General features: G+C 65.9%; 1 protein-coding gene across 1 annotated transcript; it reads right to left on the bottom strand.

The window, feature by feature from the left end:
* Positions 1-1,538: 1,538 nt before the first annotated feature.
* TLX3 (T cell leukemia homeobox 3) lies at positions 1,539-3,783 on the bottom strand. The gene is made up of 3 exons (XM_059825493.1): positions 3,363-3,783; positions 2,711-2,954; positions 1,539-1,749 (listed from the first exon to the last, which is right to left on the bottom strand). Exons 1-3 carry the CDS (start codon positions 3,781-3,783, stop codon positions 1,539-1,541), a joined length of 876 nt encoding a protein of 291 aa, XP_059681476.1.
* Positions 3,784-10,895: the final 7,112 nt, after the last annotated feature.

Below are 10,895 nucleotides of genomic sequence, written 5' to 3'. Positions count from 1 at the left end.
CTGGGGGAAACCCGCCCGCATGGTCGCTGCTTATTTAAAAAAAAAAAAAAAAAAAAAAAAAAAAATAAAAAATAAATGTCGTTTTGGCAGCTTCCCCCTGCCGTGCCGGAGGCCCGCGCACCCACGGCAGGGTGCTCTTAACAACCACCCCCCCGCAGCCGGGCTGCTGCACCAGCGCCGCTGCCGGGGAGCACCCGGGGAGCCGCGGCCACGGGCCCCACTCAGCCACGGCAGAGACAACGAAAACCGTTGGGTTCCTGCCGGGAGGCCCTTCGGTACCGCGGCTCTGGAGCGGAAAAATTCCCGGCGAGCGGCCGGGCCTTGCAGCGGCGACGCCGCCGACCCCGGGAAGCGGCGGGCCCCGCGCCCCGGCCGCTCGTTCCTTCGCCGTCTTTCCGCCGTGGTCCCAAACCGGGGGGCTGCCCCTCCCCGGGAGCGGGGCGGGAGGGGGGGACCGGCGGGAGCACCGCGCACAGCCGCCCCCGGGTGCGCTGCCGGAGCCCCGCCGCGAGCCCGCCCGCCGCCCCCCCGGTCCCCGCTCCCCGCGCCCGGTCCCCGCTCCCCGCGCCCGGTCCCCGCTCCCGGCCGGCTCCTCACCTCCGTCTCCGCCGAGCCACCGCAGCGGCCTCCGGGCTGCCGCCCGCCCCGCAGCCACCGGGCCCCGGCCCCGGCTCTTCCCGGCGCGGCGGCAGGCAGGGAGCGGAGAGGCGTTTTTAAAGAAAACGTTTATTTACACGTCTCGGCAAGTACAAAGTATTATACATGGTCTGTGTCAACCCCAAATCTTCTTTATTATGAAACATAAGGCGCTTTCTCGAGAGTCGGTGGCGAAAGGAGAGGGTGCGGGGGCTGTTTCGGTGCGCTAAAGCTCGTCGGCTGGAAAGGTGAGGCCGAAACGGGGAGAGTGCTGCCTGAAAGGAGCCCTTATTACTACGGTGAATAAATTACAGCTGACATTAACTTCACCTGGGACAGATGGAAGCCACCGCTTTTCAGCTTAATAGGGTTTCCTAAGCTAATGAGTCATCACCGGCTCCACTTAGTCCCCTCCGCTAAGCGATAGGTAGGTATTTTTTTTCTTTAGACTATCCTCAGAACAGGAAAAAAAAAAAAAAAAAAGCCTTTTGTTCCAAAGCCAACACAAAATACCTACGTTCGGATTTCGATATAAATAATCGAGGGTTTATATAACTCCATATTAATAGTGCCCCAAATCTCGATGCATAAATAAATTAAATTATTAACACTTCTTACAAAAAGTGACATACCTCCCTTCCTAGTGGAACATCGACACGAATATACAAGCGGAGCGCGGGGCCCCGCGACGGCAGCGCCCGGCGGCTCCGCTCCGCGCCGGCCTCGGGGAAGCGCCGCGGCGGCCCCGGCTCCCGCCCCGGGCCCCGGCCCCGGCCCCGGCCCCGGCCCCGCGGGCGCCGCTCGCCGCCTCCGCGCCCGCCCCGTCTGCGGCGAGCCGCGGCCCCGGGAAGCCGCCGGCCGAGCTCGGCGGGCGAGTCCGCTGCGTGCCCGGGCTCCCGGGCTCAGACGAGGGAGGTGACCGGGGGGATCTTGGCGCTCTCCTCCTCCCAGGGCTGCAGGTTCTGCAGCGCGAACAGCGACGAGTTGTGCAGGCACAGCGGGTCGGGCTGGATCGACTCGTTCAGCGACTTCTGGAAGGCGTCGTGCTGCAGCTGCAGCATCAGCCGGCTCGCCTGCTGCCGCTCGGCCTCCCGCTCCTCCGCCGTCTGCCGCCTGCCGGGGGACACGCTCAGCCCGCGCCCCGGGGCGCCCCGGCACGCTCCGCCCGGGGCTCCCGCGGGAAGCGGCCGCTTCGGGGCCGGGGGGCGCGGGGCGCTCCGCGCCGGGGCCGCGCAGCACCGGGCGGGCGGGCGGCAGCCGCTCGGCCCGACACGGGGGGTGTGTGTGGGGGGGAACCGCCGGGCGAGGGCCCGTTGCCCGGTAATCCCCCGCCCGCCAGCGCTGCCCCGTTTTCCCGGGATTCCCCCGGCTTTTTCCAGTAATTCCCCGCTTTTCCGAATAATCCCTCGGTGTTTTTCGACTAAGCTCCCGCTTTTCGAATAACTTCCCGGTTTTTCGAGTAATGCCCCGCTTTTCCGGACAATCCCTCGTTTTTTCGAGCAATTCCCCGGTTTTTCGAGTAATCCCTCGTTTTTTCGAACAATCCCCTGCTTTTTCGAACAATCCCCGTTTTTTTCGAGCAATCCCTCTTTTTTTCGAGCAATCCCCCGGTTTTCCGAACAATCCCTCATTTTTTCGAGCAATCCCCCGGTTTTTCGAGCAATCCCTCGTTTTTTCGAACAATCCCTCGTTTTTTCGAACAATCCCCCGGTTTTTCGAACAATCCCCCGTTTCTTCGAACAATCCCCCGTTTCTTCGAGCAATCCCCCGTTTTTTCGAGCAATCCCCCGTTTTTTCGAGCAATCCCCCGTTTTTTCTCGAACGATTCCCCGGTTTTCCAATCATCCCCCGTTTTCACGGACGGGGGACTATGGAAAAGCAAAAAGATAAAAATGAATAACGATAATAATAGTATTATCATAATAAAAATCCCCCTCCCCGCGCCGCCAAACCGTTTGGCTGCCGGGAGCCGGCGAGGGGGCCACTCCCGGCCGGGGCTTCCCGGGGACGGCGGGCGGGGGGCTCCGCCGGGGCGGGCGGCGGGACGGGGCGGCCCCGGGGGCGCGGGACTCACCGCCACTTGGTGCGCCGGTTCTGGAACCAGGTCTTCACCTGGGCGTCCGTCATCTTGAGGGACTTGGCGAGGGCAGCGCGCTCGGCCGAGGCCAGGTACTTCTGCCGGTGGAAACGCTTCTCCAGCTCGCAGATCTGCACCCGGGAGAAGGACGTCCGCGGTTTCTTGCGCTTCGGCGGAGTCCGGTTCTGGTAGGGGTGCCCGATCCGCCGCGTCACCGTGAAGGGCGTCAGCGCCGCCGCCGCTGCCCGGGTGGGAAGCACAGGGGTCAGCCCCGCGCCCGCACCGTGCCGGCCGCCCCCCCGGGGGCCGCGCCTCTGCCCGCCCGCCGCCCCCCGGAGGGACCCGCGTCTCCCCGAGGTCCCGCTTCTATCCTTCGCCGAGGGGACGCCCCCCCGCCCCCTCCCCGCTTCCCCGGGGCGCCCCGCCGCCAGCCCCGGGGCGGCCGCCCCGTCCAGGCCGGCGGGCGAGCGCTTTTTCGGATGGCGGCGGGCGCGGGGGAGGGAAAGAACGGGCGGGCCGCCGTCGCTGTTACCAGCAGCGTTCCCGCCGTCACGATTTCGTTTGCCGGGGTTTATCCGCCCCGCCGCTCGCTGCCGCGGGGGGCTGCGGGGGCGCGGCGCGGGCGGCCCGCTCCGCCCCGGCGCCTTACCTGTGAACCGGTCCTTGACGAAGCGCCTGCTGCTCTCCATCCAGGGGAAGTTGAGGCTGCCCAGGCCGGGCACGGCGGGCATGGCCGGGATGGCGCTGGAGATGGGCGGCGGCACGGCCCCGGGGATGGGCCTGTGCGCCGGCACCCGGATCACGCCGGCCGGGGCCAGGCTGAGGTTCACACTGTAAGATCCCGAGTCCTCGAAGGGCGCGGCGATGGCCGGGAAGGGGGCCGGCAGGGCCGGGTAGGGCGCGCCGCCGCGGCCGCCGGGGCCGCCCAGGAAGGTCGCGCCGTCGGGGCCCCGGGGGGGCGGCGGGGGAGCGCTCTCCTGCTCGGGGCTGTTGAGGATCTGGTCGATGCCGAAGCTGATGGGCTCGTGCTGGTGCTGGTGCTGGCCCTGCGCGCCCGCCGGCGGATCCATCCTCCTCCGCCGCCGCCGCCGCCGCCGCCGCGCGCCCCTCCGCGCCCGCTATAAAGGCGCCGCCGCTCCGCCGCGCTCCGCCGGCCCGGCCGGCCCCGGCGTGCGCCGCGCGGAAACTTTGCCGAGCGCGCGCCGCCCCGGCAGCCGCCCCGTCATCTCCTCGGGGCCGCCGCGCGCCCCGCGCCGCGTGCGCCCCCGCCGCCGCCATTGGCCGCCGCCGCCCAGCCTCTGCGCTCCCATTGGCTCCCGCCGCTCGGCACCGGCCTCGCGCCCGGGCGCGGGGACCCGCCGCCGCCGCCGCCGCCGCCGCGGTGACATCACTGGGGCGCACGAACAATGGGGCCGCGCCGCGGCGGGCGGGGGCGGGGCGGCGGGGGCGCCGTCGGGGCTGCGGCGGCGGGACGGGCCGCCCCGCACGTCGGGGCCGCCGTCCCGCGCCCTCCCCGCGCCCCGCGGGGCCGGCGCGGCCGCTCGACGCCTCCCGGCCCCCGGCCCCGGCTCGGCCGCCGGAGCCGCCAGCCCCGACGGCCGCTCCGCGGTGCCCACCCGAGGCGGCCCCGCGCGGCGGGGGGCTCCTCCCGGCACCCAGCGGCTGCCCGGCCCCGGGCGGGCGGCGCGCCGCGCTTGGACGGCGAGGCCGGGCGGCCGCCCCGACGGCAGCGCGGAGCGGCGGGCCGAGGCGGTGCCCGGGGCCGGGCCGGGGGGTGCCGTTCGGGCTTGCTTTGCGCCCGGGCGGCGGGAGCCCGGCGCGGCCGCCGAGCGAGTTTGCAGACGCTCCCTAACGTCCAAATTGGACTAAAGGCGTTAAAAATTAAATAACGCTCAGCGCATTTACTTAGTTTCCCTCTGACAAAGGGAAATGAAAACAGGGAATAGAATTTCCCTGCTAATAGAATGTAATGGCATTTGATCAGCACCTGGCGGGGCCATCCCGGGCTGCCGGAGCGGCGACGGGAGGGACGCGATTACCGTGTAAACCTCGGCATTCAATTACCGCCACGCGTCGAACCGTTCCCCGGGCGGCGAGCGCGGGGCGACCCGCCGAACCACCGGCGCTGCCGCACGGAGCCCGGCCCGGCGGCGGGCGGCCCCCGCGGCCCCGCTCCCCGCCGGCTCTTCCGCCGCTGCAGTCGCCGCCTCGGCCCCGCGGCCGTGTGGGGTCCGGCGGCACCTCTCCCACCCCCCCCGCCCCGCCTTGCCCCGCCGGGGGTGCGGGGTCCGGCCGGGTGCGGGCCCCGACGGGCCCCGACGGCCGCTGCGGAGCCGCCGCCTGAAGTTTCCCGGTGCGGCGCGGGGAGCGCCGGCCCCGACGGAGGCGCGTCCCTGCCGGCGGCCGTCGGGGGGGGCTTCCCCGGCTCACCGCACGCCCGGACCCCCGCGCCGGTGGTCGTTAACGTGGCTATTAAACACCCCACACTCACACACACCACTCCCCCCTTGGGGGGGGACGGCCCGGTGCCACCCCCGGGCAGCGTAACCAGATTGTCCGCTCTCGGTGCGGCGGCCGCGAGCGGAGCCGCCATCAGCCGCTGCTCCCCCGGAGCGGAGCTAATGGGATTGACACGATCCCGGCAAACTGGTGCGGGGCCGCCCCGCGCCACCGGGAAGGGCGGCGGGTGCCCATCCCTCGGGGCCCCGCTCCGGCCGGCCCGGCGGGGAGGAGAGAAAAGGAGGGGAAAAAAGGCAAAGGGAAAAAAAACAAAAAAACCCCAAAACAAAAAAACCCCAAACCGGCACCGGGGGAGGAGAAATAAATAAATAAAGTGACACCCGGTCCTGAATCAGGGCAGGCTTTGTTAGAGAAAATTGCGGCTTGATCTGCATAATGGGAACTCGGGCTGCCCAAGGCTATCTTTTTATTGCATGTGTGTCTGCTGTTATCAATTTTGTGAACGATTTCACAGGGAGCCTGGCAGACTTGAGCTGGAATAATATGCAAAGATGAGCTTTGAATAATGAATGATGTGCTTTTAAACCAATTCCAAAGTGTCTGTGATAGTACAATATGAAAAGGGGTGGTAAGTAATAGTATATTTAAAAGGCGCTAGTATGTTTTTATTACTATATTTAAAAAGATATCTATATTATTTTTGTGAAATGGATAATATATCACGGAGTCTTTGATAATCAGCTAAACAATACATTTTTTCTTTGGGAAAACTCTCCTGGTTTTACACAGTTAACTATAGAGTGTCAGCGTACAGCTTTGTAACGCTCGGCTACCTTATTAAATATTAACTCTATTTTAATATTAGCTTTTAAATTTAATATGTTGACGTTCTGCAGGTTTACTTTAATTATGTTTTATAATTAATAACCCGGGACGTATGGTATCCTTAAACGCAACCCTCCCGCAGCCGCCTGCTCTCCCTCGCCCCTCCGCGCGCCGGGGGCGCGCAGCCCCCCGCGTAGCTCCGCGCAGCTCCGCGGTACCGCTCCCAACCCAAAACCCGCCTCCGCTTCGCCAAGCGCCGCGTTTCGGGGGCGGGGGGCCGGGCCGGACCGTCGGGCTCCGCTCCCGCCCGCCCGCCCCTCCCCGGCCCCCCCCCCCCCCGCCCGCCCGGCGCGGAGAGAGCGGAGCTGCGGCCCCGACGGCGCGGTCCGGGCTGGAGCCGCGGCCCCGAGTCCCCCCGGCCCGGCACAGCGCCGCGACCCCCAGCAGCGCCCGGTGCTCCGCGCCACCGGGGAGGCAGACCCAGCTCAGGGCTGGCCCCGCCGGGCAGGGGCAGGCAGCCGGACCCCCGGGCAGGCACGGGGCACCCGCAGCGCGTCCCCAGCACCCTGTGCCAGGGCAGCCCCTCCATCGCAGGGGCACAGCTGAGTGCAAATGGCCCCGCACCCGGCAGGGCTCCGGCCAGGCCCCAGGCACCGCACGGCACGGCACGGCCTTTGCACAGCCTTTGGACGGCGTGGCACAGCATGGCACAGCCTTTGCATGGCCTTTGCACGGCATGACACAGCATGGCACAGCGTGGCACGGCCTTTGCACAGCATGGCACGGCCCAGCGTGGCACGGCATGGCACAGCATGGCATGGCCTTTGCACGGCATGGCACGGCACAGCATGGCATGGCACGGCACGGCACAGCCTTTGCACAGCATGGCATAGCACAGCGTGGCACTGCTTTTGCATGGCATGGCATGGCATGGCACGGCACGCCATGGCACTGCTTTTGCAGGGCACTGCACGGCGCGGCATGGCACTGCCTTTGCATGGCATGGCACAGCACAATGTGGCACTGCTTTTGCATGGCACAGCACGGCACGGCATGGCACGGCCTTTGCACGGCATGGCATGGCATGGTACAGCATGGCACTGCTTTTGCGTGGCATGGCATGGCATGGCATGGCACTGCTTTGGCATGGCACGGCGTGGCACAGCCTTTGCACGGCATGGCACAGCATGGCACTGCTGTTGCATGGCACGGCACTGCTTTTGCATGGCATGGCACGGCACGGCACTGCCTTTGTGTGGCATGGCAAGAGGCCAGCCTGTGAGTGCCGGCCCCAAGCAGCCGGCTGCAGGGGTGCCCTACCCCAGGCGCGGGGAGGTCGAGCGGGTGCAGCACCCACAGGACAGTGCCCCGGGCGGGTGCTCAGCCACGCAGCCCGCAGCACCGGCAGGGCCGCCACCAGAGCCACGCGGGCAGGGGGAGGCCAGGCAGGGAGCGCTCCGGGGGGGTACGCGGGGAGGCTGCTGTGGAGCGAGAGGTGAAACGTTGTCATTCCCTGTAGAACTCAGACAGCACATTGTACAAGTGTTAAGTGAGGTGTAGTGCCAAGCGCGTGGTGCTGGCAGAAAGAAGCACGCGGCAGCCCGGCTGCCATGCTGCGGCTCGGCTCCTTCGGCCCCGGTGGGGAGCATGGCTGGGCTGGCTCTGCGGCGCTGCCCACGCTGGGCTGGGACGGCGGCATGGGTCTGGAGGGTGCTGCACCCAGCTGCCTGCAAAGGCACGGGGGGACGTAGTTAAGAGGGGGAAAAAAGTAAGTAACGCTATGTAAGAAGAGTGAGCGCATCCCCGGCACCACTGGGCAGAAGGGACCCCCACCCAGTTTGTCACTGGGAGTCACTGGGGGCACAAAAGCAGCATCCACCTGCCCCATTCCCAAAACCCAGAACTGCTTCCAGGCCTGGCTGCCACGGGGGGACACGCAGGGGGATGTGCCGCACCCTGCCATGGTCACTGGGTTTGGTTATGGTGTGCATGTGCCCTCCTTGGCCCCAGGAACACCTCTGGGCTGGAGCCACGGAGGGACCCGCAGGGAGGGCGTCCTCGCAGGACTCGCGTCCTCGCAGGACCCGCCACGTGCCTGGCAACAGCTAATGTCACCGTTGAGCTTTCCAAGTGCTTCCTGTCGGATGAGATAATAAAAACACGTGATGAAATATGCACCGACCGAACAGCAAATGCCTCTGCCTTTCAAGAGCGAGGCAGCTCCAGCACCCCTCTTCCACTGCGGCACAAGGCATTTCTGTATCTGCATTTGGAGGGGCTTTGCCAGCGGTGACACCAGTTGGGCCGCCGGCATGCGCTCCGGCACGCCACGGGCACCGAAGTGTGCCGCATCCATGGCAGCCCACGGGCTGCCTCCGCGAAGGGAGAGAAACGGGGTTGCAGCTCCGGTAGCCGTAGCCGTTCCTGGTCCCCTCTCCTGGGTACGTCCCAGCTCCATGGAAAATGAAATCCCGGCTGGGAGGAGGTTGGCAGTGCCAGGACGTTATTTAGTGCCCGGGAGCAGCGAGGACAGGGAGGTGGCATGCAGACGGACTTCAGCTCCTTCCCAGCAAGGGGTCCTGGCGGCTTCCCCAAGGACGAGCCGTGTCCAGGGGAGCGGAGACGAGTGGTGCCCGTTAGGATCAGAGCCAGCACTGAGCAGCCGGAGACCAAACAGAGAAGGACCATTCCCCACAGCGGCCTGAAGCAGCCCTCCCGCCCCGTCATCCTCCCACCACCTTGGGGCCAACGCCGGATGGCACAACAGGGACCCAGAGCAGCCCGGGGATTTAAATCTGGCTGCACCCCGAGAGCGTCCCATGCCACCCCCGGGACAGCGCAGACCCCCCACCCCCCGAGGGAGGGGCTCAGCCCCACGGGCCGGGGGGCGGATGTGCAGCCCCGACCGACACGCACGGCCTCCCTCCACGCAGCTCAGGCGCTCTGCTGTAAAGTAGCCTTGGTTAAATGTTTACTGTCAAAATTTAGCGTGGGCCAAATGATCCATTACACCTTTTTTTTTTTTTTAAAATGTTTACCATTAATTATTTTTAAAATGAGGCATTTTGTTTCTAAGGTGAGAGGGACAGGTTTCTGGGCATGAGACCAAGAGAAACCACTGCGGGGCTCCTCCAGCCTTTTTCAAAGCGGTAGGCAGCGTTTTATAATAATGGGCCGTTAATTGATGGTGCATTACTGCGCAGTTCCTAGCGAGCTGCCTAGCGCAGCCGCCCGAGAGCAGGGGGCCACAGCGTGATTGATGCTCTCGCAGGAAACCCAGGGGTAGGGCGGCCCCGTTCGGACGCTGGGTCAGGCTCCTGCCGCCGCTGCGAGGCTGCGCGCAGGCCGGGGGGCTGCTAATAACCTCCCTGCCCGTGGGCTGCGATGCTGCGGCTGGCTGGAGAGGGGAAACCACCCCAGAGCTGGGGACCCTTCCACCCCGCACGCTTTAAAGAGCCATACAGCCCGCAACTGCTGTGTATGCCATGTGGCTGTAGGGGTAGAGGTGTTAGCGCTGCGGGCACACCCGACCGGTTGTGGCGGTGGCCGGGAAGTGTCCTCGCCGTCCCCGGGGCTGCGGTGCCCGGCGGTGCCGGCAGAGCTCACCCTGGGAGATGGCAGCAGCAGCAGGGATTTTGCCCCTGGCAAAGCTGTGAAAATACAGACTCAGGGGCTTCGGCGAGCCTGGGCAGTTACGGGGTTGGATCACCCCCAGAACTGCTGAGCGTGTGCTTCAACCGCTGCTTAACTGCTGCACGGGGGCTTCAGTCCAACTGAGCGCCGGACCTTGTACCGCCTCGAGGAGCTCCACGGAGCATCAGCCAGCCCAGTGCATCCGTTCAGCCGCGTTTCTGCGTTTCCAGCTCCCCTCACACCGCCCCATGCCCGACCCTGGGGCTGTGCACGTCCGGGGTTGCCCACCCGGCACGCTGTCCTGCACGTGCAGGTGCCCAGAAGCTCCGATTTCTCCAAAGGCTCCTTTATTTGGGGCCTGGGACCGGCGATGGCTGCAGAGACCCTCGCCCGAGGTACTGCCTGACAGCCGGAGGGCAGTGCTTCGAGGCAGAGGGCTTTGACCACTGCCCAACCCGCAGCTCTGGTTTTCAGCGGCGTCTTCGTGCTGCCTCGCTGGCCATCGCACTGCCCCAAATAAATCCTCTTTCTTTAAAGGACACTAAAGGCCGTGTCATCTCTCACGTATCAAACTTCGCTGTCGTCCTCAGACCCTCCTTTAACAGCAAGAATTCCCAGGTTGGGAACTGGGCTCTATCCCTGGCAGCTGGGAAGCCTCGCGAGGCCGAGTCTGCTGGGAACCGCCGCCGCTGCCGGAGCCCAGCGCAGGGCTGCAGGAGGCCCCGGCGGCTGCGGGGACGTGCCATCCCCTAAAGGCATCGCCCACTGCTTTGGGTTTTGTCTCTTCCCGTAGGATGACAGGGAACGGCGATATCTCGCTGTGTGAGAAGGCAGCGACCCATGCTGGGATGGTTTTGCTGTAGCTCCCGGCTTTGGCAGCAGATCTGGGAGCGGGCAAGGCCAGTTCTGGTCTCCACAGCCTTTTCTAGATGGACACTGCCGCGTAAACCCCACGTGGTTTTGAGCGTTCAGCACATCACCGGCGACATACAACTCGTGTGGAAGTCTGCATGACAGAGGAAACAGAGAAGTTGCTCCTCAGCCGTAGCCCTGGAAGTAGCGTCCTGGCGGGGCCGGTGGGGTGACGCCGGCGTTCAGGCTGGAGAGGGACATGGGTGCTCTGCGTCCTGGCGTGGGAAGGGGAAGGAGGAGGGGACAGTCGAAAGAAGCTTAGGTGCAGCAAGCTGCTGCCCGAGCTCTCCGCCCGTACCCAGCTGTGCCCAGTCAGGGACACACACTGGGTGGGCGGGGGTTGAGGTGTGGG

This window comes from Gavia stellata, chromosome 16, assembly GCF_030936135.1.
Source record: "Gavia stellata isolate bGavSte3 chromosome 16, bGavSte3.hap2, whole genome shotgun sequence".
Taxonomy (NCBI): Eukaryota; Metazoa; Chordata; class Aves; order Gaviiformes; family Gaviidae; genus Gavia; species Gavia stellata.
This window is presented reverse-complemented; position numbering and strand designations above follow the sequence as displayed.